The sequence below is a fragment of the Pyrgilauda ruficollis genome, unplaced genomic scaffold, assembly GCF_017590135.1.
Source record: "Pyrgilauda ruficollis isolate IOZ18807 unplaced genomic scaffold, ASM1759013v1 scaffold49, whole genome shotgun sequence".
NCBI classification, from domain to species: Eukaryota; Metazoa; Chordata; class Aves; order Passeriformes; family Passeridae; genus Pyrgilauda; species Pyrgilauda ruficollis.
The window spans coordinates 3,721,445-3,749,375 of NW_024526488.1; the positions used below are offsets into that span (position 1 = coordinate 3,721,445).

A 27,931-nucleotide genomic window follows, 5' to 3' on the forward strand; every position below is an offset into this window, starting at 1 on the left:
GACCGCGCCCCGGTGGGTGTGGCCGCGGTCGTACCACGTGATCTACGCTATATAAGGCACGGGCTGGAGGCGCTCTGCCTTTTCTACTCCCGCGGCGATGAGGGTTCTTTGTTCCCTTGGCCGCCCACCCGGTGAGTGGGGGGCGATTCGGCGCTGGGGGTGCGGTGGTGCCGCTCCGGGGGGAGGCCTAGAGGCCCCGCGGGTGCGGGTCGGGCGCCGATGGGCGGTGGCGAGGGAGGATTGAAGTGGATTGCGCGGCCGGGCCTGGTCCGCGGCCTAGGCCGCCGAGGGCTGTGCCGCATGGCGGCCCTGGGGACGCACAAAGGGGGGTCCTGTAGAGCCCCACACGGGTTTGGGAGAGCACCGGGTCAGTGGGATGTCTCAGGCTTTGAGTTACGGGCTCTGGCCTGCCAGTCTGCTGCGCATGAGATGGGGCCGTGCAGTATGTCGGGGTCGCGTCCCCCCTGCACAAACACATGCGGTAGGTCTCTGCTTTTTGTGAGTTTGGATTTTTTTAACTGAGCTGGACTCTAAGGAACTTGTGTTTGCAGATAAATGGGAAATGCTCTTGTGTAAAGAGCAGTGGAAGGATTGAGGATCCCCGCACAGCTGGGACGTGTAGGAGGGTTAAGGGCTGGTCTCACAGCCCCAGCGCTGCTGGGCTTCGGCAGACATTTGCGCTGTGCTCTCAGGCACATGCCCTGACTCCTGGCCTGTGCCAGTCTGAGAGTTGGACGCCGTGGTCCTTGTAAGTCCTGACTCGGCATATTTGAAGAGAAGTGGCTCACTTGGCTTCTGTATGCTCAGCACGTGATGAGAACTATGTTGGTAGGGACATCTGACAGGGTGATGAATGCCAACATAGCTGAGCTGGGCATGGAATGCTTCTGAGAGCCTTATCCGGGAAGGCTGAGACACCACTGGGCCTTTAGAGCAGCCAGCGTTCATGCCTGCCTGGCTTACCCGGTGATAATACACCAGAGTTAATGTTGTAGAAGACAAAGTAGTGTAGCAATCACATCCTGCTTAAAAATACATAATAGCGATTATTTTTGTGGCCTCACAAAATTTAGATTGCATCGGGGAAATCTTAAGACTCAGAGTATTTTAGGTGTTGCTTGGATTTCTCAAAGTAATATTTGTGAATATTGCATCTTTTTTGGAAGAAGAACAAAAATCTAACATGCTTTCTTGTTTTCAGTTCAACATGTATCAGCTACGCTCCTCCTTCCTGTGGCTTCAGTGCAGGTAAATATTGTTTCTGAAATACAGAGCTGAAATTAATAAATGTTGGGTTTGTGTGCACCAGCTAGACTGGAGTATCACTGTATCGAGGAGGTACAGTATCAGCAGTTGGAATTCGGGCATTGCCTGCATGTCTTGGGCAGGCCTCACTTTTCTGCTGAGATAAATGACCTGTTTATTTGTCCTGGAGTCTTCATGAGGCTCCTGTTGTTTATGAGCTATTGCTCATACTGTAATCAGACTGCAAAGAGTATGCCCAGGTCCCTTTTTTCTTTCTGCTCTTTCTTTGTTCTCAGCAGTAAATAATGTTTGGGAAAACTGCCTGGAGTATGTTGTAGAAAATGGGTAACTATGGGGATTGATGCTCAGTAAATCTCAAAGCCTATGATGGTTTCAGTATAAGAGTAGTGGACAGAAGTGATTTCTGAAAACTCCATGCTGAGGCTTTCTAATGTGATTACCAGAGAAGCTCCCTAGTTGTGCAAACATCTCCATGCAACTCTTATCTCTTTCAGATCTGCCCCCAAATGTGGAGACCTAATACTTCCTCTTCCCAAGGTAAAAAATGATTCTTGAAAATTAAATAAAAAGTTGTGCTTAGTGTTTGTCCAGACAGCATCTTCTGCTCTGATGCTGTGAGCTTAATTCCATGTGTAAAGTTACCCCTCTGGTGCCACAGTGATGACACTTATTTGCTACTCTTGACCAAGAGAGTGATGAGCACTTTTACCACCATTACAGTTTTCTGAGGCACAGCAACTTCAAATTCCTCTCAATGCTTTCACTGCTGAATAGACTGTTTACAAGTTTTTTACTTCTAGGATTTGAATCCTGCACTTCAGAGGAATGCAGAAGGAACAGCACCTGGTAAGAAATACGTACTTGTGTAGAGGTGTCTTCCACAGAGCTGTTAAAACACTGCAGTAAGAAGGATGGCATGTATTTTATGATTCATTTCCACTAAGACCAGAAACAATTTATACTTGCTAGTATTCAAACTTCTAAATATTTTTTTTTTTAATTGGGAAAATTGACTTGTCAGAGTAGTCACAAGAGGGGATTGCTTGGTTCTGTGATTGCAGAGCAGATACAGTGATGACTGCATAGTTCAGCAGAATCTGCTGTGTTGAACACTCTCGTGCTTCGCCCCTATCTGATGTATCTGGCTCTTGTGATCTCCCAGTAGGGGCTGTGGGCTTGGGCACACAGGCTGAAGGGATCTGACTTTGTTTTCCATTGTTGCAGGCACTGGGAGATTAAACTATGAGCTGTTACAGGGTAAGTACTGCATTGCTGACATCAGAACTCATTTAATCCCTGCTGTCTGCAAAGGCTGCTGTGTGATGAGTGCATAGTTCAGCAGATGACCTGTGGTGAGCACAGTTTACATATCTTCTGATGCAGCCTCCTGTAGCTTAGGCTAGTTCAAACAAATCATGTGGGAAGCTCAAGGGGATACTTTTTTTTGCTCTGTGAGTGTGTTTTAAAAATTTATCTCAGGAGACCAGTAAGTGGGTTAAACATAAAAAAAAACTTGGTAAGATGAATAGAAAGATAAGAGAGTAGGATGTGGTTGCGAAGTCAAGTACAAAATATAGCAGAATAAGGTTAATCAGGTGTTAGTGCTCCAGGTTCTAAAAGTTTCTTGTTGGTTTGCAGGTTGGCCTCAACAGAGCCCCATACCTCTTGTGTGAAAAACCATTTCACCTCTTACTGATGTGGGTGAAGACAAGGCCTTCCTAATTCAAGGTGATTAATAAGGCTTAATTTCTTAGATGGGTGCTACTTTGGTCTGTGCTGCATTTGAGTGTTTGCTTTTGGAGATGCTTGCCAATTTATTTTCTTAAAAAAGTGTGAAGCAAAGGTTAGTACTGTAAGTGTTCTTCAGCTTCCTGTGTTTCATAGTAAGAGCATCAAATAATTGTGGTGTTATTAATCTCTAGAATTGTCGTGTTGAAACTAAATGGTGAATGCCACATTACTGTGAATTTAGTGTCCAAAATGGTTATGCCTACTATGCACGACTTGGTTACACAAACCTCACATCACTGAACTCTGCAATTGCAAGGTTTGCTCCTTGCTGCAATTTCAGCATGCTCTGGAGGTGAGGAATGAACATCTCAGTGTTGAAGAGTGCTGGGAAATGGCTTTACAGCCTGCCTTCAGAAGGGGATGATAGTGTTGCAGCCTACTGTAAATGATGTTGAATCAGGTCTCTGATCCCCATGAGGAGGAATCGACCAAACCCTGATACAGTACTTGACTCAAACTGTTCTTAATGCTATAACTTCCTGCTGGACCCTGCCTAATCGCAAATTTTTCTTTCCAGGCTTCCAGATGTTTCTCACTGTGAGGTAAGTACTTGTTTTTACTTCCTAAGTATTAGGATTTCAGCATAGGCCCATAAGTTTTTAAGTGCTTGTCAGCTGGGGGGCATGGGGCCCATTGGCTGTGTCTTGCATCTCAGCCAAAACAAGAGGATATTTTAAAGGGGAGCTGCTGGCTGGAGCCCAGTCTTGACAGTCTGGTGTGCACTAAACTCATCACTGTGAGCTCCTCTTGAATTTACTATTTTAAGTATTTGCCCTCTTGCCCATAGCAGCCTAGCCCTATGGCAGGCTGCACAGGGGCTGCCAGTGTGAGCTGCCTGTGTGATGAGATGTGACTGCCTTGACTTCAATCATGGAGGTCTGTAATTAGCTCTATCTGACTGCAGGCACCTGACTTGGGTTTTGTCCTTCTGTGCTTGTTTCGGTGCTGTCCTAATGGTTTGCTTTGATGCAGGTGTGATGGAGCTGGGAAGTGAGGGACCTGGTAGTGCTGCCAGCAAAAGTAAGTTGCTAACACATGATTGTGACTGGTCAGAATTCTGTGATACAGGGAATAAGGAAATTACTCTATCCTGGCCATTACAGGGCTAGCTGCAGCATTAAGCAGGGTTCTTGCTTTTATTACCTTTTCCAGGTAAAAAGCCTGGATTTGCCAGCACCCTGCAGGATTCACTTCCCCAAGGTGTGCTGCATATCTCAAAATTAACTGCTTTCTGTGACTAAAAAGAAATAGTGGTGGCCATTTTAAATGTGTAACTGCTGTAGACTACTTGAATTCCTATTTGATAAGAAAAAGCTCTGTGCTACCAGGTTGCCACATATTCTGTGCTGAGCAAATGCAGTACAATTGCCTGCTATTGAGCTTCTTGCTGTTTAAATTTAGTGGGCTCTTTCAGGGAATGGCACTGATCTTGAATGCTTATGTGGTAAATCGTTTATCTCAATGGTTAGATCAGAGCTCTTAGGTGATGTGAATGAAGATGTGGTTGGGAGTAAGGTCAGATCCCCCTTTAAGGGGTTTGTTACAGAGATGACACCATTAAGCTACTCTTGGCATGTACTGTTTGTGATGAATTCTAAGCAATGGGAATCTCTCTGAAAGAGGCTGAAGAGAACTCTTGTGCTGAAACAGTACCCACATTCACACTCTCAAACCACTGCCAAAAGTGTGTTAGTACAATTTCCCTTTCTTACAGGGTGAAGCTTGCATGGAGTTTGAGAAACAAGAGGGATGTGCCTGAGGTAAGTGTGGAATACATGGGGTTTAAGAATTCCTGGAATATTGTCTTTGTGCTTAAACAACGATGCCCAAAATTAGTCCCATAAGATACCTGATTTGTCTTCTCTTGTATCTGTTCTGTGGGCATTACTGTAACACTGCACTCTGGAATTAAAATAAAAACATTGTGCTGTGGCTGTCGTTTGTCAAGAGTTGTTAATACTAATCTTTATATTGGCTCTACACAAATTTAGCTCAAGTTCTAGATGATTGCTGTACAAACTTGTTCTCAAACAAACTGGAACACCCCAAACACTTTCAAAAATAGAAGCCATTTTGAAAACATATTGGACTTGTATTTTAGGTATTTAAAATCATGAAATACAACATTTTTGGGACAGACAGTATCACAAAGCAAAGTAGTAGCTTTTTACTTTCCCTGATTCTTTCAATGTTAGTAATTCTGTATTTGAAGTTGTTAGGATTTGTAGGCTTTGTGTAAGTTAAACTTGTAAGATGCCAGCTAAAACTCAGTTTCCTTTTAGGTAAAAGTTAGGTGAATAGAAATGAATAGATAAATAAACTTTGCATATAGTGCTGCTGTCTGTTAAAGTACTTCTTTCTTCCTCAGGAAAGGACTATTGCTGTGTTTGCAGCCGTACTGGGTAAGTCCACACAACAGAGGAATTGTATTAAAAACTTCTGAGAATATTTGTAGCCACTGATGAAATTGATTCTGCCAAATGAGTTACTGTGATATTACCCTTTCCGTTCCATTTCTGTCTGAGGTTACAAAGCTGTTGTGGAGCTTTTAGCAGTTGTTCTGCTGCATGTGCTAACTGTGTTTTCTTGATTTAGGTGAAGAGGCAACTCAAACTAGCATACGAAGAATTGAGAAGGTGAGTGTAACTGCTGTAATAATGTATTTGTTGGAACAAGTGATGATAACCTTAGCTTGAACTCTCTCACTGAACAGAGATGAAATCTAAGGTCTGAGATGTTCCCATCAAGTGTGTTGTGCTGGTTTGGTACCTTATAACAGTTCTTATGTCTGTCTTAATAGGTGGAAGATTGCTGATGAATGGGTTACACTTGCATGAACAGCATTAAAAAAGCCAATGTGTTTTTACCCCACTGGTAATGTTTGCCTGATATTGATTGGAGTGAATAAAAATCTGTAAACTCTACCTGGTGTTGTGACCTCCTTTCTGGCTGGAACAACTTCATGCAAAACACCTCAGGCTGCTATATTTAAATTTAAAATGCTTAATTGAGAGCAGGGACTAAACTAGGCTAGATGCTAGTCTTGCAAGTGTCAACTGAGGTCAAATGCTGCTGGTGTGCAGGCTGCAAGGGACTATATTTAGACAAAAATAAGTAATTTAAGGAGTGTTTCAAGTGTTTAAGGAAAGAGCTAAACTTACTAGTATATTTGCTACTAAAGTAGTAGTCTACCAGTAATCCTGGTAATACATGTTCAGGTACAGATCCTCTCAGAACAAGTGTACAGCTTAAACTTGGTAACTCTTTTCCAAGTGTTCTGGATTTAAACAACACAACACTTGGTTTTCAAGAGGGCTAGTGCTGTAGCACTTCTAATGAGAAATAAAGCTACATAAAATTCAGCAGGCTTTTTTTTTTCACATTATTAGTGTTGCTTAGAATCTTTCAATAGGAGGAGTGAGTTTGTTATGTTTCCCACCCACCCCACATGGTAGGAGCTTTAATTACATTTTGAGATGTTCTTATCCAGAAAAGTACTTCATCCTAGACAAAATAAATTTGGACATTGTGTCCACATGTGAATTAAATCTCTTCTACACTAAAAAGCTAGTAATAAGGTCTGTTTTCATCCAGAGCTGATTAGTAGCCTCTTAATATTACCCTATGGTGTTACTTTTTAAAATACCACACTTCATTATGCCTGTTGAAGAGCTTGAAGGGACTGTCATAGCCTGCAGTATAAAAGAAGTCTTCATGGAATGGTTGGCCTCTGTTTCTTAAGGTTCTGGCCAAGGCATCAGCTTCCTCAGCATACTTCTCAGGGGAGGCAAATCCACCAAAGGACCTGGTGCAAGTGAGAAAAGGAGATGTTTTGGCCCAAGCCTCTGACTTTATTTTCACAGACAGAATGCTCAGACTTGGAAAGCAAGTTTGAGTACTTGTGCTGCAGTTTGTAGTTAGTAGATTACCCATGCAGAACTAGCAGCAAAGCAGCATGGGTATTCATGCTGTTTTTAAAGGGAAGATTTAATACAAGTAAGCCCCCAAGGAACAACTGCCTTGTGTGTTCTGTGGCAGTTCAGGACTACAACTAAAAAGGTGTTGGGAGAGCAGTTTAGATATTCTATGAAACAAAACTGTCTTTGGAAGATGATTCTGGAAGCTGTGTATCTATAAAACTCAATGCAATTTTCAAGTGTCTTCTAAAAAAATCAGTGTTTTACAACTTGGTCACTTGTTTTTGTGGTAAAACACCCAAACATAATATTGCCTGAGGGCTGGGTTTTAGCAATTAAAGCTCTGAACAGCAGCGTCTATCCACACTTAATACCTCTTAAAGTGTAGGTGACAGGATTCATGTGGTGTCAGCTGTGCTGGTTTTGCTTACCGGACAAAGAGAGCGGCCGCCTTCCGTTCCTCAATGAACACATCGGAGTCAGTGGGCTGGGGGGGGCAGTCCTGGTGTTCAAATGGCACAAAGAAAGAGATCTTGAAGTCTGTGCAGCCTGATTTCACCAGGCAGGTCACTGGCACAGTCATATCAATCTTCATTTCTAGAGGAAAGGAAAGCCAGGTCTCTAAGCTGCATTTCCCAGCTCTATTGATCATTATTATTTGTGTTCATTAGCTGCTTTTTAATTCTTTCTATTCAAAACCAGCATGTCCTACCTTTTTCATTCTTTCCCTGGATGTAGTGGAAGAGTTTCCAGAAGCCCTGGCGCATTGCTTCCTTCTGGGTTTCCCCCCTGATGACTGTGCTGACCCACTTTGCTGTCTCGTACTGACGCAGTTCGTAGTCCTTTGCCTGAAAGGTAGCAAAAGTCACAGTAACCATGAGATGGGTGTTGGCAGAAATTAGTAGCCACTTTTTCCAAATCAGCATACAAGTATTGCTGCAGTTACCATTGCCTCTGCTGAGCTCCAGCGAGGGGACTGCAGGTCCAGGGACAGAAATGTTTGCTTGAAGGACTTGATCATCTTGCCGGAGCTGGAAGGCAGACACAGTTCATTGGCATCTCTTACCTTAATATGGCACCAGGGCTTTTCAGTTGTTGCTGAGCTGGTGGAAGGCCTGAAAAAGGCTGAAAGCTGTTGAGCCCTGTAGGAATTGAGCACTAGGACCAAGAAACTACCTCTGCTGGAGGAAGTGTTCTTTCAGCATATGCTGCCCTTGCTTCTCCATGGCAAAATGTATTTCCTGACAGCAAAGTGGGATCCTGCAAGTGGGAGTTTTGTGGAAATCTGTAAGTCAAAAGGACTTCAGTCTGTTTGCTCCTGGATGAAAAAGCAGTAGTGGTGTGGTGGGTGATGTGGTGTTGACTGCTCTTAACTTTATTTGGCCTCATGATAGCTGATGGCTTTCTTAATGACTTTCAGCCTCAGAGTCCTGTGAATAAATGAGATTTTCTGCATTTCTGAATTAATAACTGTTTCCTTGATAGCCTTCACATGGGAGGAAAAAAGGTGAAAACTCAAAAACACTGTTCCAAACAAAGCGAGTGAAAATATTTAAAGCCAGTGTTGAAATAATCAGATCTTGTAAAATGCTGAGATTTTAGTGGCCTCCATATACGACTTCTGTTGTTAACCAGGCAGACAGTAGCGTATGATGTACGTTCTGACAGTCTCTGCCTTGTGTTATATTACCATGTCCATCACTTGTTGTGAAGAGCACATAATTCAGTGATTATCTGGATTCTTAGGCCATAGAATGTCTTCTCAGACTGTAGCTTAATTACCTGTTTCTTGGGTAACAAATGTGAATTTTCTAAAATCAACTGCATTATGCTACTTAACTACTTTCTTGGCTGTTACATCTTCTTGCAATACCTGGACTACTGTTGAATTCTGTTAATCCCCTTCTGTACCCTGCCTAGAGGTGACTACAAAGAGTTCTTGGGATCTGAGGTTGAAAAGTTTTTATTAAAGCACACCATTAAAAAAAGGCCACAAACCCTGGTGGTACTGGGTTCCTTTAGAGTCTGTAAAATAAGTAGTATGTGGAGCCACTTCAGTGTTGAGCTTTTTCCAGCAGCTCCTTCAGTTGTCACCACAGATCAAGGGAAGGTCAGAATCAAACAGCTGGCTACAGCTGCTGGTAGTAAAGGCAGGTGCTGTTCCCTTCCCTGTCCAGCCTGAAGGTACATCATGTCCAGCAGACCTGACCAGAATGATGGTCACCAGGGGCTGCTGCACAGTTGTACTCCATGAATAGACTTTGTCTGTGGTGTTCACAAATCAACAAAGCATCATAAAGCAGGAATCCTTATCGTTAGAAGCAAGTACGAGCAATTACACTGAAACTTCCTACAAAAATTTATTGCCACTTGAAAGACAATGCTGCTGCTTCACACTTGTATTAGCTACTGAACGAGCTGTTTTCTCTTTCCTGGCTAATTCCAGCTGCTTCCAACATACCTTTCCATAGCTACTGGGTAGACCTCACAGCTCTGCATTTTGTAAGTTCATGGCCAGTACTGTCAGTGACTGCACGTTAGAAATATTTTTTTTAATTACATAAAGCAATGCTTTGGCATCAGAGGGACAAACAGAAGAATCTTCCAGATACAGTTGAATTTTTTTAGATGTACAGGAAAGCTGAACTTTGAAATGTCCATCTATTCATATAAATATGTCTATAGGGTGTTCACTTTATTTTCTGCAGACACATGGGCCAAAGGAAAGGCAGCAGGTTACACTGCTAGCACAAGTAAGTACAGCCAGAACATGCCACTCCACAAACTACTAGTGCTGTTAAGGACATGGAGAAGGTAGACATACTTACAGTTTCAGTCCTTGTCCTTCCAGCTGTTGCAGTGTGTCCTGTGGAGGCTGCACATCCTCGTAAGATGCTGCATGTCAGTGTTTATTTGAGTTTGGGCAAGCTCCTCCCATGCCTCAACCCTACTGGAGGGGGCTGCTGTTATGAAAACCAGAAGGCTGGAGCCTTGTCCTGCTCTGGGTCTCATTGGAGAGCCCCCACGCAAATGCCAAAGGCCCCACCTACTATCCACAAGGCAACACTGGGGCTAGTGTGTGATCTGGCTCCATAAGCAATTTTGCACCCTTGTGTAACTTCCCCTGTTTGCCGTGGCTGTGTGCCCACTTATGACAGGGTCAGTGGCAGGTTTTGTGCTTTAGGAGAAAGGATTTCACATAAATAATGTGTCTCTTTCCCCCTCCTGACTTGGATTATGGGAGAGTGGTGCTATACAGAATGCCAGCTTTTCCTTTTTACCACAGGGGTGAAGGGTAGGTAGAAATCTGGCTGCACACTCTGCTGAGACCATCCTCACGAGATTTTTGCTGGCATGTTATGAAAGATAGACAGTGTTCTCTGATGGCTGGCTGTTCTGAGCGGTATTTGAGGTTAATCAGCCCTCTTAGCCCTTGGATATCTGCACAAAGGGGTTATACAAAGCTATTGTGAAATCCTGTCCTGCTTATAATACACACAGCGAAGCTGGGCTCTTCATTTAGCCAGCTGCAGCTCCAGACATAGTTTGGTACTAGCACAATAGGGTAGATTAAACTGCACAGTTTGTGTTCTGAGAACACCTCTCAGTTTGTCATGGTTTGTGCAAATTCCTTGCAGCCAAATTCAGCTGAGCTCTCAGGGACATTTTACATCAATAGCTGGGAATGACTTTTAACAGGAAACCCACTTTGCTTGCGGAGAACTTCATCAGGATGCTGTGTGATACACTCCTGTTCAAAAAAGGAAAGTAAAACCATGCCAAAAAGCAATTGTGAATTTATCTCTAAAGCCACAAATCTCTCCAGAGCCACAGAAGAGGGTCATTTGCTACTGGAGTTTATTCGGACAGATTGAGGCCTGAAATGTGTAACCACTTCTCTGCATGCTTTGTACTTTTTATTTTACAGAGTATAATACTTCTCCATTTTACCTGTGCTCTGCTTGGGTCAAACAGGAACAGCAGGAGTGTGTTTGGAGGAGCAGAAGCTGCTTGGTCTTTGCTCAGGAGCCATAGGCATGCAAAGTCATGGGCTGGGGTAAGGTGAGCTATCACCTTACCCTGTCACCCCAGGGATGGAAGTGTTTTTGAATACCTCCAGATATGAAAAACAATACCCAGCAAAAATAGTTTGGCAAATCTCTACAAATTTACCCCCATGGTGAGCACTGAGGTGTATTACCTTGGAAGGGGGACAATAACTCTGTAGATAAAGACAAGCCCACAGTGGATTCTCATTTGGTTTCTGAAGCAGAGAGGCCCAGAACAAACCCCCAGTGAGTTTGTGTGTGTCCAGCTGATGTCCCTGACAAAGAGTTGACTGTTCCTGATGGAGCACCCCCAGGCTGGAGAACAATCCTCAGTGTTTTCCCAAGAGGTTGTTTTCCAGCACTCTTGTTTTTACACATAAACATTGAGCGAACATGTCAACAGCTGCATGAGACAGTAGGGCAGGCATGGGGACATGTATTCTGTTTATATACATTCCAAAACTTAGAGAATGGGGATGGGAATATGGAGCAACCTGACACACATTATACAAAGTACATAAACCTGACACACAATACCTTCAGATACAGGAAAATCCAAGTACATAGCAGCCATTAAGTCTCAAAGGTTCTGTGACTTTTGACCTCTGTGCAATGTCATAAATATGTGTTTGGGACTTGGCTGGCATTTTCCAGAACAGCTAACAAAGCAGTATTTTTCTGTTCCCTTGCCTTCAGGAGCAGAGATGAGGGCACAAGCAGATAAAAGCATGTGGTTTGTACCTTAATTTTACTGTCTTCATCTGTGCAGGAGCACTCTAATGAACTGGTACTTAAATCATAACTTTGATTGGATAAGGACAAGGACAAGCCTGTGATATGATCACTTGTGATTTTCATTTTTCCTCCCTGTAACAAGACCTTAAGCAACATTCTCCACAGCAAAACTGCTTCCATCTGCTGTGTGGCAGCATTACAACTGCTGCTGTCACATCAGTGCAGTTGTGTTCTAAGTTACCTTTATCCCTAGAGGCAAGCACAGACTGTGTGCACAAGCAGGGATCTTTTCCACTGACCTAATTGTGTCAGGACTGGAGGAACCCAGGAAAAAAGTGTGTTGTTAACAGTGTGGTTAATGATAACTCTGAGTCATGTTCTCGTCCCTGGTGAGTCTGTAGTGTGATATGAAGAATGGGGGTGTGAGGGGCAGACAGGGATGTGTGGCCACTCACATATTGTATCAAGTGGTCTCAACACAGAGATCCAGGCAGTTTTGCATTGCTGCCTAAGTCTGTCAGAGAGTCTTTGACACATATTTTAATTGAAAATAATTGAGTCTCTCCACATATAAATGGGCTTTACTTTTGTAAACATATGCTCATCTGATGGTGCAGAAACCTCACTTCACAGCAAAGGACTTGAGCATGTGATGTGACTGTAGTTACTGTCCATGGCAGCAGCAGTGTCCTTTTATGTTGTTAGATGAACTGTGGTTTACTGCAGATTCATCTCCCAAAAGAAGCCTCTTACTGCCTTGCTCTAAAGAAAGCCTCCATTTTATATCATAATCTCACTCCCAGCATGGAAAATGAACAAGCAGAAACACACCATCTTCTAAAGTAGCAGTTGAATGTACTGTAGTACTGTTCCAAGGAGGTTCCTTATTGCTCTTAGAAATTGTGGAATGGAAATCTATGCCATAACTGCAGTGAGGTGGTATTTAGGCCTTTTGCTCTGACCTACACATTTCATATCATCAGGGGAATTTGTTACCATTGGATTCACCTTCAGCCAAAAATAATCTGCTTTCTGGAAATGCGTATGTGGATTTTGTCCATGTTTTTGCCTGATTTCAGCTAGTTTGTTACAAGTGATGTGAAACTACTGCATCTTCCTGCTTACTCAGTGACAGTGTTACCTAAATCTTGATGAATGAGTGATTCTGTGCTCACTTCATCAGAGAACACATAGAACTGGCTGCTCTTGGCCAAATAAAAAGCTTCCTACACCAAACACCACTCCAGAGCACTCCTGACTTGGCATTTTCCAGGATTTCTCTGCTGAAGCTCACATTTTGAAACCATTCCAGGTTTGGGGAATTAATCCTAAATGAATCCTTGCTTCCAGCAGCCATGAAAAACATTCTTAAATCTTCCTGTCTTCTGTGCATGGAGCCCAGAGAGAAGCTATTTCAGCTTTATATACTGCTTTATTCACTGATTTATTTCTACAACAGGGCTTGTTTTTACTATGGAGCTGTTCTGGGATCTAGCTAGAAACTGAAGTCCACAAGCAATTGTCTCAGCAAACTTTAGCCTGTGAAAGAAGTTACCTAGATCCACAGAAACTTCCAGTCCTCTCTGAGTGCTGAGAGGAAACGAATTCATCTTCCCCTCCAAATTATCCACATTCTGTTATTGACAGATTTTTCTCAGAAACAAGAACATGAAAAAAGGTAAGTTTTTATCTTCAAGATAGGAATGTCTCATAAAGGGAAAGCGGTAACAGTGCTTGGTAGAAAAAAAGTCTTGACACAAATTTATTGCATTGCTGGTTTTGCTTTTTTAAATGGTTTTGAAGAGACTTAAGTCTAAAATGTGATAGAATACAACTTATCTGGAAACAGCTCTGAAGAGGCAACAGCTGTCTGGGCAGAAACACAGTGGGCTCTGCATTTTCTTTCTTTGATCCCCCTTCCCAGAGTTTTAAAGTGATCTTTTCCTTCTCTTGTTCTTTACCTGTTTTGGCCTCCTCCTTCCCTTCCTCTCTCCCTCTCTCTCTCATTTCTCAGCCTACTCCAGTCTATATGCTGCATGCACTGAGACCACCTGGCAGATCCTCTGGCAAGGACCTGAGTTAAGCTCCTGACTCTGCTGAGGGGTTGTTCTGAAATTGTGAGAACAGCCCCACGTGCCTGAAAAAGACCCTAATATGCAGGAATTGCCCTTGAGAGCTCAGGATTTCCCTATGTAGTCCCAGGAGCCTGAGGAGAATATGTCCAGACATGATGGAAACAGGCTCAGAGAGAATGAATTAATATGTTAAAGAAATATTTTCCTTAAAATAATTTCCACTTCCAAAAAGGCATGAAGAGGTAACTGGAACTGAGGGTTTGTCTCCTAAGCTTCTTCCTCCTCTTACTGGCATGAGTGTGGTTCACATCAGAACTCTCCCATCATCTAACAGTGGGGATATTGCTAGTGGGTGTGGGGTTTTGGTGAGCACTTCTGTTCTTTAGATGATGTGAGTGAGGCTTTCAGAGATGGATTTTTCAAGAGCCTGCTCTCTCCCTGTGTGTTCCCAGAATGAGCCAGTGCTGCACTCTGCAGCAGGTGGCACTGTTGGCTGTGTTCAGAGGTGAGCTTTCCTTGAAGAGGAACATCCCTGATCCTCTCTTGGTTGCTAGTGGTCACTTGGGCTCCAGTGCACCCCTATAGTTCTTTCTATTTCTAGAGACATAAATTGGATTATGTTCTTGTTGACTGCTAATGGGAAAGCATCTTAACAGCTAAAAAATTAATAACTTGGCATGTTAAGACATCTTTCATGTGACAGACACAGCAACCTGAATCAGGGAATCACAGAACTGTTCGTGTTGGAAGGGACTTTAATGAGCTTATGTTCTGACTCCCTGTCAGGGAATGTCTGTGTAAGACTGTTAAGAAAATGCTAAGTTAGGAAAATCCTCCAGGTTATGTTTAGCTCTAGAACAGTTAAACTGGCAAGTTTTCAGGTGGAATCAACGGCAAACTTAATAATTTAAAATGAAAATTTCATATCCAGGAGGTCAGTATTTATTTTGATTTTTGCACATTTACATTGAGAGTAGAGTAAATGTAGGTAGCTAGGTAGATACATACATACATACATACATACATAATGATATCACATCAACTCCCCAGCTGATTTTCTGAATACCAGCCAGCCATGATGGTATTTAACAGAATTTCATCACTTTAGCAGGTACTGGCTTTCTGAATTTTCATTGAAGCTTCAGTACTTCATATTTCTCTGGAAATAGACTTGGGTCTGTCTTTGAAAGAAAATTATGTCTGGTTGCATTTGTTTATTGCAGAGAAAAAGAGGCAAGACTGTAGTGTAATTATACCAAACCAGAACTCCCCTTGAGAAATGTGATAGCTGAGATGTAAAAGCTGTATATTAGTAGAGAGAACTGTGATTTGGGGAAAGTAGAAGTAAAGGACAGGGGTGCTAAGTTGTGGTCAGTGTATTGGAAAGTAATGGAAAAGTTAATACAGCAACAACAAAAAGTCTGAAGGAAACTTCTCAGCTCTGAGGTGCCGAGAAGAGGTTTAGAAGAGCTAAAGGAATTTAGTGCTTTACAAGAGTTCTGGCGCATTTCACAGGACTTCAGGGCTGATCAGAACAGTCTGTAGGATGCTTAGATCAACTTAGAGCAGTTCAGAGTGGTTTTAGAGGGCATCAGAAGAATTTTAGCACTGTCTCTGACCAGGAATTCCAGAACTGCAAAAAAAGAGTTCTAGAGCAGTTGTAAGGAAACTGAGAAAGGCTTGAGATCTATTTTGAAGCATTTTACTGCTACTTTAAGCCTCCTGTAGTAGTGTTTAGAGGATTTTCAAAGTGGGAATTTTACAGAAATGTAGAACTTCTCATTGTCGTTTGTAGCCAATTAGAATTGTTTTAGAGCTGTTGAGATGGGTTGTAGAGCAGTGTGGTGCATTTTAGAGCTCTTTAAGCTTTCTGTAGTATTGTGGAGCTCTTTAAAGAAGTCCACACTGGTTTAGGACTCTGGAATATTTTAGGATCCGATTTTGAAAGGTATAACTTAGGGGGTGTAATAATAGCTCTTTCAGAGCTCATCAGAGGTGTTTTGTAGCTGTGTAGTGGTATTTTAGAGGGGTTTAGAGCACCTCACATCATATTAAAGGACATTTAGAGGTCCTTAGAGGAGTTTAGGAGGCCCAGAGGAAATTCACAGACCTTCAAATCAATGCAGAGGAGTTCTAGATAGGATCAAAAAAAACCTCCTGAGAGGAGGTTTAGAAAGATGCTAGTGAAGTTGAGAGGACTCAAGCACTCTACGAAGGGATATTACAGCTCCTCAGAACTACTTAGTGTGCCTTTGAGGAGTTCTGGAGGAATTTGGAGCAACAACACTACTACAGGATGCTTAAAGTAGCAGTAAAATGCTTCAAAAGAGATCTTTGGCTTTCTGAATTTTCATTGAAGCTTCAGTACTTCATATTTCTCTGGAAATAGACTTGGGTCTGTCTTTGAAAGAAAATTATGTCTGGTTGCATTTGTTTATTGCAGAGAAAAAGAGGCAAGACTGTAGTGTAATTATACCAAACCAGAAGTCCCCTTGAGAAATGTGATAGCTGAGATGTAAAAGCTGTATATAAGTAGAGAGAACTGTGATTTGGGGAAAGTAGAAGTAAAGGACAGGGGTGCTAAGTTGTGGTCAGTGTATTGGAAAGTAATGGAAAAGTTAATACAGCAACAACAAAAAGTCTGAAGGAAACTTCTCAGCTCTGAGGTGCCAAGAAGAGGCTTAGAAGAGCTAAAGGAGTTTAGTGCTTTACAAGAGTTCTGGCACATTCCACAGGACTTTAGGGCTGCTCAGAACAGGCTTAAAGTAGTAGTAAAATGCTTCAAAAGAGATCTCAAGCCCTTCTCAGTTTCCTTGCAACTGCTCTAGAACTGTTCTTTACAGTTCTGGAATTCCTGCTTAGAGACAAAACTCTTTTGAAGCCCTCTAAAACCACTCTGAACTGCTCTAAGTTGGTCTAAACATCCTACAGACTGTTCTGAGCAGCCCTAAAGCCCTGTGAAATGCGCCAGAACTCTTGTAAAGCACTAAACTCCTTTAGCTCTTCTAAACCTCTTCTCGGCACCTCAGAGCTCCCCTAAACTGACCTAAAGCTGCTCTATATTGCTGTAAGCACCACTAATATGTCTTTAAATGCAACTAAAATGCCTCTAAATCTCTGCTGTACAACTCTCAACTCCTGCAGGCGGCTTTAAAATTCCTCTGAGGAGCTCAAAACAGCTCTAAAACCCTTTTATGCCAATCTGTGACTCCTACAGGGTTCTAAGTAGCTCTAAACCTCTCCAGGCTACTCTAAAGCTTCTCTCCTGTGCTGTCAACACTATGAAGTAGCACTAAAATTGCATTAAAATACTAAAGAAATATTGAGGACTTCCTCTAAATGGCTCTGTAGAGCACTGGATTGTCTGTGAACTTCCAGAAATACGCTGGTGATTTGGGGAGGTGGCAGAGGTTACAAGAGATGGAATTACTGAGCCTGGAGAAAGAGGAATTACCTGTGGGAATGGAGGAGTGTAGGGAAAGGGGATTTCTGCAGGAACAAGATGACTCTCTAAGGGAAATGTATGTGCTGTGTAAGGAGCTGTTAATAAGGCAAAAACCCAGAGGGTGATCTCTGCATGCAAACAGCCCACGGTGAGCATATTTTGGGGTGGAGGAGGAATACCACAGCCCCAAACTCCTGAGGTTATTATGTGAATCCATGGAAAATGTGCTCCTGAATCACACAACAGGGGATTGTTCTCTCTGCAGGCACTGGGTGCTCTCAAAACACGCTCTAATGGAAGATCTGAAAGTGCACACTAAAAACAATTTTTTAAAATATTTTTGGAAGTTTATTGCTATGGATCTGTTCAGGGCAGTACCTTGTCTTAGGGGATGCTAGTAGTCTGCTGGGAGCAGATTTGAAGCCTGGCCCAGCTGCAGTTCTGGTGGGATGGGGAAGGTTGTGCTGTGCATGACTGCCATGGAGCCCACACCCCACAGTGCACGCATCTGGTAAAGCCACATGTTGGGCTGCATGCAAGGAGCAGGAAGCCTGAGCTCCGTTTGCCTTTCTCACACAGGGACATGGATCCGTCTGTGTGTCCCAGAGCAGGGACACTGCACTGCTGTTGGGAGTGCTTCCAGCACCTCGGCAGGACTGTGAGGACTTTGGGTGAGATATTTGAAAGAGCTTTCTCTGTGTGAGGGTGGGCAGGCCATGGCACAGGGTGCCCAGAGAAGCTGTGGCTCCCCTGGATCCCTGGAAGTGTCCCAGCCCAGGCTGGACAGGGCTTGGAGCAAGCTGGGATAGTGGAAGGTGTCCCTGCCCATGGCAGCGGGTGGCACTGGGTGACTTTTCAAGGTCCCTTCCAACCCAATTAATTCCAAGATTTTGTCTCCATCCTGTTATTTGTTATTATTTAAATATTCATTTATTTATTTTTATCTTGAAGTTTGCAGATAATTACGGATACCTCAAACCAGCCTTATCTCTTGCACACAGCATGGGCAGTAGGAGCCCGTGGGGGTCGCGGCAGTGCTGAGGGGCCACGGGCGGCCGCGGGGCAGGCAGGGGATGGGCTGGACAGCGCAGGCTGGGTGGGGATGGGCTGGACATGGGCAGGCTGATGGAGGAGGGCGTAGCTGGGCTGGGCTGAGCAGGGCTGGCTGTGCGGCTGTCGGCTGCCGCCGCTGTCCCCGCCTCCTGGCCGCCTGGCCGGTCCCGCGGGGCAGTGGCGGCTGGCCGAGGTGAGGGGGAGCCGGGCAGAGCCCCCGCCGCCCGCACCCCGGGAATGGCTCGGGCCGCTCTCTCAGAACCGCCCGGCTGCACGGCCCGCGGGGCTTGGACCCTTCCACAGAAGATATGCTAATCCCGTTTATACCTTTTTTTCCAAACAGCTCGATGGCACCCCCAAAGAAGTTAAAGGGTCTGGTAGCTGCTACCATCACTCCAATGACTCCGGATGGGTGAGCTGTCAAAGTTGCACTGATTATTCTTTCCTTCCACCCCTATTTTCCTTCTTTCTTATTTGGAACTGGTCTGCTTGCTTTCTTGCCTGTTTTGTTTTGTTTGTTTGTTTATTTGAATTTTTTAAAATCAATCTCTGATGGGACTGGGTGTACTACTAAATTGGTCCCAGAGTGAGATTCCCCTGTCTCTGCTTCCTTCTGTTGCCAGCAAGTACTATGGCTTTGGGTTTGGAGAGTTTGGATCAGTCTCATACCTACCTCCTTTTGTTTTCTGTTGCAAATTAAATCATAGCACAGTTACATGTGTAAAGCATTGCAGTGTTTTCACATTTGTTAAGGAAAATTACAGTCCTGGTTACAAAGAGCTCTCCAGAGCTAGAAAATAATTGTCAGAATCTGAAGGCCTTTTAGACTTCTCTCTATCTTAGCTAAGTCATGCATGCAGTCATGTGTGTATGAGTGCATGAAATTAGTCTAAACTTGAAAATACTGCAAGGACAGCACAGTTCTGAAAATAACATCAAATTGAAACTTGAAATTCAGCTTTCTTCAGAGCAGGCGTGGCAAACAGAAGCCTTCTCACTGCATTTTGATGTTGCAAGACCAAGTTGTTTGGAGTCAGCAGAGAGCCCTGAGCTCTCATGGGGGGTGTGCCAGAATCTGTACATGCTTTTGAGAGAGACAGTGGAGATTTGCCAGTACAGATCTCCAAAAATGAACTTTACTTCAAGTGCTGAAAAATAAGCCTCCATCCCAGTCAGGGAACTCATTCCATTGCAGTCACTGCTTTGATTCTTGCTTTAAAGGAAACTTGCTTCTGATTTCTTTATTTTTTTTTATTATGACTCAAATTTATTGCAACATGGTATTTAGAGAGTGACCTGACCCTCTGCCTGGACTGCATGGTCCTTGTCAGATATGTTCTGGGAAGGTATCTGTGGAATTTTGAATGTTGTGTACAACCTATCAAGGCATCAGAATTGACTTCCAGACAATAGGTTTGTATTTTTGACAAATGAAAACAACAGTGAAAAATGATACTCTAGTAAACAAAACAAGTTTGTCTTGCATAGAAGATAACCCAAGAATTCTCTTTCCCCTCTTGCTGGGGAATTCTGTTGCTCTCCTCATCCTTTAATGAGAGAGAGAGGTCAAAGTCACATCCAGCGGATGCCGTTTCCCTCTCTGTATCCAGCAGTTATAACCATCCAGCAGTTTAACCATTTGCCAGCACTTGCACAAATAACTTTGTGCTCTCAAGAGGACTCTTGTTTCCCTCAAAAGAGGAAGAGGTTTTAGTGTCTCCTGTTCTCTCACATCTCCTAAAAAACTCTTTGCTCTGACAAGCCTGCAGCAATTCCTAATAAAAGTTTGGAACAGTGAACTACTTGTCAGAAGGAAGAGAAACTGCAAGAGAGAATTCAAGGCTGAGCTGCCACCTTCAGATGTTAAAGAGATGTCAAGGATTTCTTACCTCTGGGTAATCTGTGTGTGTACAAATGCAAGGCTTCAAAATGCATGGGGGTTTTTTTTGGTTTCTTAATCACTAAGTTTAAAATAGCTTGAACTTAGTGAGTGGGTGGGGACTTAATGGTTGCTGTGGTTCCTTTTATTACAGAAAAATAAACCTGCCGGTGATTCGTCAGTACGTGGATTACCTGGTAAACGAGCAGAATGTGAAGAACGTTTTTGGTAAGTGACAGAAACTGTGTCACAGCCCTTTTACCTGGATGGGTGTCCTGTGATATCTTACCTGATAGGAGCTCTAGTGGGAGGGAATGTGGATGTGGGATCATGCTGGCCATTTTTACTCACCAATGGAAAGACTGCAGGCATCTGGTTTTGCCCACACCCCATTTCTGTGGGGGAAAAAATAAGGTGCCTTCTTCATAAGGTGACATTCCCAGAGATGAATGGATAATGTTCTGTTGACAGAGAAGACTGATCTGAATCATCCCAACTCAAAAATGTTAGTTCTTGTCTTCAGTGAAACCGATGTGTGTAGGTGAGGCCTCAGCCAGTGTGTTGTGTTTTGTTGTGTTGAAACAGTGAATGGCACAACAGGAGAAGGCCTATCCCTTAGCATCCAGGAGAGGAAGCAGTTGGCAGAAGAATGGATGTGCCAGGGAAAAGACAAGTAAGTAACTGAGAGGGAATGGGGGGTTCCAGATCTTATGTTGTAATAATGCCTGATTGCAAAACGAAGTGTGCTGATGCCTTTTTTTTTTTTTTAATATTGTGTTGCTGGGCTTTGTTCCTCAGCTCCTTTATCACAGAAGTATGTTTTTGCCACTGTCAGTTAGCTGGTGTGTGTTCCTGCTGCTTAGAGAGCTTGTGAGAGTCCTTCTCTTTGGTACCCTGGGAGGTGGGAGGATGAGACACGGCTTTGGAAAGAAGGGCTGCCCCCTTTGCTTCCTCTTGAGAAGAAATGCAAATAAAGAGCATTTCTGAACCTTTTAATGTATTGCATTATTTGGTGTGACTGAAGCTGATGTGTGAAGCACTTAACTGCTTCCCTAAAGGTACAGAATTAGTAACAGAAGAAAGAATTCAGTCTGGATTTGCAGCTGTGTATCCAGTTGCAGCTTCATTCTCCCTTTCTTGTACCAGTCACAGCCTTGTACCCCTCACTGCTGCCTTTCTCTTGGATGCTGGGTCAGAGGATGTGCAGAGGAGGAGGTGTTTAGGGGGAGAAGGATAATGAGAAGTAAACTGGGGTGAAGCATCACAGCTTTCAGATCCACAGCCTTTATTTCCATGTCTCCTGTGATATAAAAGAGAAAAACAGCAGTGGGGTTGATGGACTGGAGCATGGAGGATTCCCTTTGCAGGAGCAGACAAGCAGTCAAAGGTGCTGCTGTGAGGTTGAACTCTTCTGGTAGGTTTGCAGAGAAATAGGTTTAGAAAGTAAAGATATTACTTTGATTTCCTTTATGCTTCCCAGCCTCCCCTTAAATCCCTTATGTCTTAATTTCAATTTCCTCATAAAATGCTAAGATTCATCCCTCCTGATAGCCTTGCAAACACTACAGCAAAAAGTCCCATGTGACTCACGTTTACAAATGTGTTTTCTTTCTTCCACCACCAGCACTCGTCACTGTTAGCATTTTCTCCATGTTTCTGGTCATCAGGTCAAGCCAGGCTCAACTCTTTTTTTTAGGTTCTTCTTCTGTGGCTGCCTGGGCTGAAGCAAGTAATTCTGGCAGCCTGGTAGTTCATCATCACTGAAACCTCCCCAAAATCTTCTGAATTTGTTTTTTTTTGTGCAGATTGGACCACGTGATCATTCATGTGGGAGCACTGAATCTGCCAGAGTGCCAAGAGCTGGTGTGTATAGATTTTTCACTCTGTGTGTGATAAATAGAAGCGGTTTTACACTCAGATACCTTCCACTCTGTCTTTTGTAGGCAAGACATGCAGCAGCCATAGGTGCTGATGGCATTGCTGTCATAGCCCCCTTCTTCTTCAAACCCACAAACAAAGGTGAGTAGATGTGATTGATGAGGCCTTTTTATTGCCCTCCCAACACTGGTCATAGATAAAGGATGAATGTAATGTACTTTGGAAAATATTCTGATGATAATGTTTGCACAACTGTAATGGAAAAGCAAAACCTGCAAGAAGCATTTTTTAAAGAGGAGGGATAGCAGAATTGTCCTGGTAAGAAATGGGAAGGATGTCTTTTGGGATGTATTTTGTTAGCCTTTTGTAAGAAGAAGAAGAATTGCTTTTGGAAAGAATGGTCTAGTTAAACAGTCTGTGTTCTGAATGGATGGTTTGGTGTTCATGCTTGACCTGGGCCACACTAGGAAGAAGCTGGTTCCATGGTGACCCTTGCTGGGCACTGACCAAATTAAGCAACAGCTGATACACTGGCGTGGTTCTTGTTACTGAGGTGATCAGGATTGGTTCTGTCTGTCTAAGATTACCTCAAAACCTGAAAACTGAGTATTTTGTCCTTAAGATCCTGACAATAACATAAAAGAACCACATGAAGTGGGGGATTGTAAAAGAAATATTAAAAGTTGTCTGAATGAATTCTGATTGGAAATGTTTATATGAAAGCACCATGCCCCAGGGAGGTGAAAGTGAACTTGATCCCTTGTCCTCTGTTGCACACAAGGGATCCTGCTGAGGCACACAGGTCTGGCACATGTGAGAGCATGCCTGAGTTACACCTGTAAGAGAATGAGCAGGAGCTGCTGAAACTGGTTTGGTTTAAAAGAAATACTGTCTTTGCCTTTCTTAAGATCCTCCCCTGATTTATGTCACATTTAATGTTTTGACATGTGAAGGGTTTTGTATGACTTGCTGTGTGTGTGCACAAGCTGAGGCCTCTCCACAGCCCCTGTGCTGTGAATCTGAACTGTGTCTCCCGATGGATGGTCTCCTTCTCTTATGGGATCCCTGCTGGTTTCCTTCTAGATGAGCTGGTTGCTTTCTTACAGAAGGTTGCATCTGAAGCCCCTGAGGTGCCATTTTATTACTATCACATTCCTCCTCTGACAGGTGTGAAGAGTAAGTACAGAGTACAGATCTTTGGTGATTTGCTCTGGAAAGCAGGTTCTATGGTGTTTCTGAAAGCATGGATGTATATTTAGTCTTAATGTGTTGCTGCTGGTTCATTCCTAAACTTTTTCTGATCTGGGAAAAGAATCTTACTCTTTGTTGTCTCACTTGTTGTTTTAGAGCTGTACACTTTACTGGGCTTAGGCTGAAAGTGAACAACTTGTTAAATATGAAGTCTTTCTCTTGGGGACAAGGCAGGGAACTGTCCCAGAACAGGCCTGTGTTCCCTCATATGAGATTGCTGTTCTGGACAGTTCGTGTGGAAGAGTTGCTGGATGGGATAAAAGCACAGATCCCCACCTTCCAGGGTGTGAAGTTCAGTGACACGGACCTCTTGGACCTGGCACAGTGCATCCACAAGAATGGAACAGGGGAGTTTGAATTTCTTTATGGGGTGGATGAGGTAAGAAGCTTCTCTTAAAAGTATTTTCTTGTAAGGTACTCTCTTGCTTCAGCCTTGGGGAAGAAGTAACCCTGAACACTCAGTGCAAGGCAGTTTTGTTGCTCCCTCCCACCACCCTTTTTTTTCCTTTATTTTATTACATGAAATAAAATTTTATTACTTTTTTTTTCCTCCCTCCACCCCAAACTAGCAACTGTTGGGTGCACTGGCACTAGGGGCAAATGGAGCAGTTGGAAGGTCAGTATGTCTTGGACTCCTTCCCCTCACACATACACTGTGCTGTTTTATCTTCCACTATCTGCATAGTATTTCCCTGACTGTTTTCAGTCACAACAGTGGAGGATTTTGCAGGATAGGGATGTACAGAAGCAAACAGACACATAATCTAGCCCCAGTCCTAGTGATGGGACAGTCATATAACCTAGGATCTCAGATTTTGTTCCTTTGGGTGATCATTGCTGTGGTTTCTAAGCTGACCCAAAGGCTTCAATGTACTTTTTATCCTCATGGCAACTTTTGAAGTAGGTAATCACTTCTATCTGCATTGGGTGAGGAACCAAATCCCAGAGAGGTTAAAATTGTTAGTTCATATGAGCAGTCTGTGAGGAAAAGGGCTGTGCTGAGTTTCATTTCTAATTTATCCTCTGCCCCTCATATCAGGCTGATGAGATGAATTAGTGTGTGATACCTGTGTTCCCATCTAGGCAATCCATTAAATGAACAAGCAACTGGAAAATTAAGTGATTGACTTTCCTTATTGCCCAATGATGTATCTTTATTTTTCGTTTTGGAAAGCAGTTCCATTTGGAAAGAACTGGGAAGAGAAATCAGCTCTCTTAATTCTTCCATGGAGCTTGGCATACTTCAGATGCTTGGCATTAGATTGCACCCCACATAAATTCCCCTAATTTCTCTCATAATAATGACAATGTCAACAGCAAAAGCCTGTGGTTACTTCTTTTGTTTCACTGGTTTTAAGTTCCTTCTTTGCATTCACCAATTCTATTTTTGGTTGGTTTTTTTGACAGTACATACAACTATTTGGGCCGACAAACCAATCTGATGTTGCAAGCCTTTGCAAAGCCAGACTTTGCCTTGGCACAGCAGTATCAGGTACAGCATCTTCCCAGGCATCCCTGGGAGCAACCTTCTTTCTCTTTGAGCTTTACTGTGGCTGTTCTCCATGTGGTTCTCTCATCCATACTGAGGCAGCTTTATCAAAGAAAAATTCTTTCATCTCCGACTCCCCTTTTTGTTATTCATCCCTCCTCGCTGTTTTGACCATACCTCACTACCTTTTAACCAAGAACTTTTAACCACTTACCCTTCAACTCTAATCTCATCCATGCAAGTGAGCAATGATATAATATAAATGTAGTAGCTTTAGATGCTTTTACACCTTCAAATTTGAGGGTGTTAATAAATAATTGTTGTTCTTTTCTAGTTTCTCACTGGGGAATTTCTCAACTTTGTCATCAAACTGGGTAAGTAAACTGGGTAAACACTGCCTGTTTCCCTCACTGTGTCTAAAAGTGCAAACTTTCTGCTTCTCAAACTCTCATGTTGCTGTACTCTTAGAACTTCCTTCCTGAAAGATTTTGCAGTGAAAAACTGTTGCATCTGCTGTTTCCCAACTTAGTAGCAGTTGGGAGCTCAACAAAGGGAGCTGACCAAGCATCCCTAACAGATTCCACTCTCCCTTCCTTCCTTCTGCTGTGAAATCTCAGAGGTTTAAAGCTGTGACTCTGTGCTTTACCCTTGTTCTTATCCTGACTCTTTCTGTGGGTTGATTTTTTTGTTAGGTTTTTTTTTCTTCTGTCTCCAAAAGCTCATTTCCAGCTTTATTTTACAGTAATTTTTCTGAAATGGTGGTGCCCAAGTAGAAGAATACCTCTCGTACTTCTCTCTCCTGCCTTGCTGTAATTAAACAGGAATTTTGTTGAAGGCTGTACAAGGCCAAAGCATTTTAAAATTGAATGATTTCTAGAAACAATATCAAGTTTAAATATAAAAAGCAATTAAAAACCAACAGAGTGGTGTAGGGAGACTGAAACAGACAGGAAATGTTTACATTAAATTATATCAGACATTTAGTGAAGAGAACTGTTTACTGTGGGTTTCCTGTACATATGCAAGCCCTGATGAATCTCACCAAGCTTTAGAGCCTGGTTTTATTTGTTGGGTTCAAAGTCAGAGGAATTGCATTCTTTTTTAGCCTTTAGATGAAGAGGTAACACTAAATATCCAAAAGTACATAGGAAGTCATGAGCTATGGACAGAGAGCAGGATGTTGCTACTCCCAAGGCTTGGCTCTGTATGAGTCTGCATTGGGGGATACTTACATATGAATAAATCTAGTAAGTGGGTGTAATTTTTACTGCAGTGTCATTCCTGTCTGCAAGCACAGTTACCTCTTTTCAATTATCCTGTTCTCACCTCCAAGAAGTGTTTGAAGCCTGGTTGATACTGGATTACACAGAAATCTGTATTGCTGCTTTTTTGGACACCTGTATTGAGGCTGCTTTAAGGAAAATGGTCTGCAAATGTCCTGATTTTGCTTTTGTCTGCCCAGGGTTTGGTGTTGCACAGACTAAAGCTGTAATGACTTCTGTTTCTGGCATTCCCATGGGACCTCCACGGCTTCCGCTTGTTGCTGCCTCCGGTGAGTTCATCGCGAAGGCCAAAGCCAAGCTGGACAGCATTGTGTGGCCTAATGGTGACTGATCATGGAGTCATGGAATCATTACATTGAGAAAGACCTCTAGGATCATCAGATCCAACCACTAACCTGACACTCCTGAGTCCACCACTAAGCCACATCCTCAAGTGCCACGTGTATGATGTTGTTCACTTCGTGTTGATCTGGAGGTTTCTTTTCTGGGATTCTCTGCCATGTAACACATCCCCCACGTGAAGGGCAGGATTTCTTTCAGGGAACTGGCAATGTGCCCAAGCCCCTTCCTGTCCGGGCTGGCTTTGCTGGGACACATGTGCCTGACATTTTACACTGCTCCCCTGGCGCTCTGCACGTTCCAGGACTAACTGGGATTGTTTAATAAAAAAATAGCAAATTTTTCCCAGTTGGAGGAGAAGGCTGATGACTTTTGCCTAGAAAGGAGGAAGATCTGTCTCTGATCACTCTCAGCTGGATGGTGTTTTGTCCTCTCCATGAGGACACTACATTGTGGATTTAAACAACAGTATGACACCATCAGGTTGCTCAGGCTGGTATCTGTTCATCAGAGTCACTGGGACATTGTCTGTGCATGTAAAATCCTGCTTCTGTCTGATCTCTGTGTTTCTACACCTTAATGCAAAATTAAAAAAAGAAGTATCTTTTGTGACAGCAAGTTTTGGATCACTAATAAGCAGGTATTTCTCCCATTTTTTTTTCCTTAGGACAGAAATAAAGCCACAATTGAGCTGTGCATCTCTATGTGGCAGTGCAGAAAGCTGTTATGCAGGTTAGGAAGGCATACAATCATAGAAACCTAGAATGGTTCCCACTCCATCTCTTGCCATGAGCAGGGACACCTTGCACTATCCCAGGTTGCTCCAAGCCCTGTCCAACCTGTTCTTGGACACTTCAGGGATGGAGCAGCCACAGCTTCTCTGGGAAACCTGTGCCAGGGCCTCACCACCCTCACAACAAATATTTTTCCTAATACCCCATCTGACCCTGCCCTCTGGCAGTGGGAAGCCATTCCCCCTTGTCCTGTCATGTCAGGCCTTGTTCCAAGTCCCTCTCCAGCTCTCTTGGAGCCCCTTTAGGCACTGGAAGAGGCTCTGAGGTGTCACCTGAGCCTCCTTTTCTCCAAGCTGAGCACCCCCAGCTCTCCCCAGCCTTTTCTCCAGAGCAGAGGGGCTCCGGCCTATGGAGCATCCTCAAGGCCTTCTCTGGGCTCGCTCCTGAAAGGGTTAAAAGCACTGTGTCTAGGCACACTTGGGCAAGAATAAGATACATCGTAACCAATATAGAAGCCAGCAAATATTAATCCACAAGCTAAAGACACAGAATTAAATTTGGCAAGAAATAGGGACCAAAACTTGCATAAAATGGACAAAACTAAATAAAACCAGCGAGGAATCGCTGAAACAGCTAACAAGAGACTGCCCATGCCTAGAGGAGAAAGGTGAGAAGGGCACGGCGAGGAAGACTCCAGCCTTCATCAAAAGAGCACCGGGGGGATGCGGAGCCTTCCTCAGTGCGGCC

At 43.4% G+C, this 27,931-nt stretch overlaps 2 protein-coding genes, 1 long non-coding RNA gene and 6 other non-coding genes across 17 annotated transcripts; 8 read left to right on the top strand and 1 right to left on the bottom strand.

Annotated features, from left to right (window-relative positions):
- The first annotated feature begins 32 nt into the window (after positions 1-32).
- On the top strand, positions 33-5,981 carry LOC121360074. 3 transcript variants are annotated; one of them, XR_005956145.1, is made up of 13 exons: positions 63-131; positions 552-748; positions 1,202-1,248; positions 1,761-1,803; positions 2,067-2,112; positions 2,491-2,523; positions 2,905-2,994; positions 3,575-3,599; positions 4,030-4,077; positions 4,772-4,817; positions 5,426-5,459; positions 5,653-5,693; positions 5,858-5,981. It is a non-coding gene; the product is annotated as an uncharacterized LOC121360074 (long non-coding RNA). The 3 variants fall into 3 exon arrangements; XR_005956146.1 differs by lacking the exon at positions 63-131 and adding an exon at positions 467-481; XR_005956144.1 differs by lacking the exon at positions 552-748 and having other exon boundaries at positions 33-131.
- On the top strand, positions 800-878 carry LOC121360129. Its single transcript, XR_005956168.1, has one exon. It is a non-coding gene; the product is annotated as a small nucleolar RNA SNORD74 (small nucleolar RNA).
- LOC121360126 lies at positions 1,625-1,691 on the top strand. Its single transcript, XR_005956165.1, has one exon. It is a non-coding gene; the product is annotated as a small nucleolar RNA SNORD75 (small nucleolar RNA).
- Positions 1,917-1,998, top strand: LOC121360124. The gene has a single exon (XR_005956162.1). It is a non-coding gene; the product is annotated as a small nucleolar RNA SNORD24 (small nucleolar RNA).
- Positions 2,333-2,409, top strand: LOC121360125. Its single transcript, XR_005956163.1, has one exon. It is a non-coding gene; the product is annotated as a small nucleolar RNA SNORD77 (small nucleolar RNA).
- LOC121360127 lies at positions 4,634-4,709 on the top strand. Its single transcript, XR_005956166.1, has one exon. It is a non-coding gene; the product is annotated as a small nucleolar RNA SNORD79 (small nucleolar RNA).
- Positions 5,511-5,585, top strand: LOC121360128. The gene has a single exon (XR_005956167.1). It is a non-coding gene; the product is annotated as a small nucleolar RNA SNORD47 (small nucleolar RNA).
- A 610-nt stretch (positions 5,982-6,591) lies between the features above and the next one.
- On the bottom strand, positions 6,592-9,977 carry HEBP2 (heme binding protein 2). The gene is made up of 5 exons (XM_041479558.1): positions 9,803-9,977; positions 7,921-8,005; positions 7,687-7,822; positions 7,406-7,571; positions 6,592-6,862 (listed from the first exon to the last, which is right to left on the bottom strand). Exons 2-5 carry the CDS (start codon positions 7,993-7,995, stop codon positions 6,688-6,690), a joined length of 552 nt encoding a protein of 183 aa, XP_041335492.1. The 5' UTR covers positions 7,996-8,005; positions 9,803-9,977; the 3' UTR covers positions 6,592-6,687.
- Positions 9,978-13,148: 3,171 nt separating this feature from the next.
- On the top strand, positions 13,149-27,068 carry NPL (N-acetylneuraminate pyruvate lyase). 7 transcript variants are annotated; one of them, XM_041479631.1, is made up of 13 exons: positions 13,149-13,436; positions 17,858-17,949; positions 18,675-18,743; positions 20,365-20,438; positions 20,796-20,883; positions 22,016-22,073; positions 22,154-22,229; positions 23,172-23,264; positions 23,570-23,718; positions 23,909-23,955; positions 24,747-24,831; positions 25,163-25,202; positions 26,291-27,068. In XM_041479631.1, the coding sequence occupies exons 3-13, from the start codon at positions 18,679-18,681 to the stop codon at positions 26,440-26,442; spliced, it is 927 nt and encodes a 308-aa protein (XP_041335565.1). In that variant the 5' UTR covers positions 13,149-13,436; positions 17,858-17,949; positions 18,675-18,678; the 3' UTR covers positions 26,443-27,068. The 7 variants fall into 7 exon arrangements, with proteins under 7 accessions (XP_041335565.1, XP_041335564.1, XP_041335562.1 ...); XM_041479630.1 differs by lacking the exons at positions 13,149-13,436; positions 17,858-17,949 and adding an exon at positions 18,447-18,524; XM_041479628.1 differs by lacking the exons at positions 13,149-13,436; positions 17,858-17,949 and having other exon boundaries at positions 18,531-18,743.
- Positions 27,069-27,931: the final 863 nt, after the last annotated feature.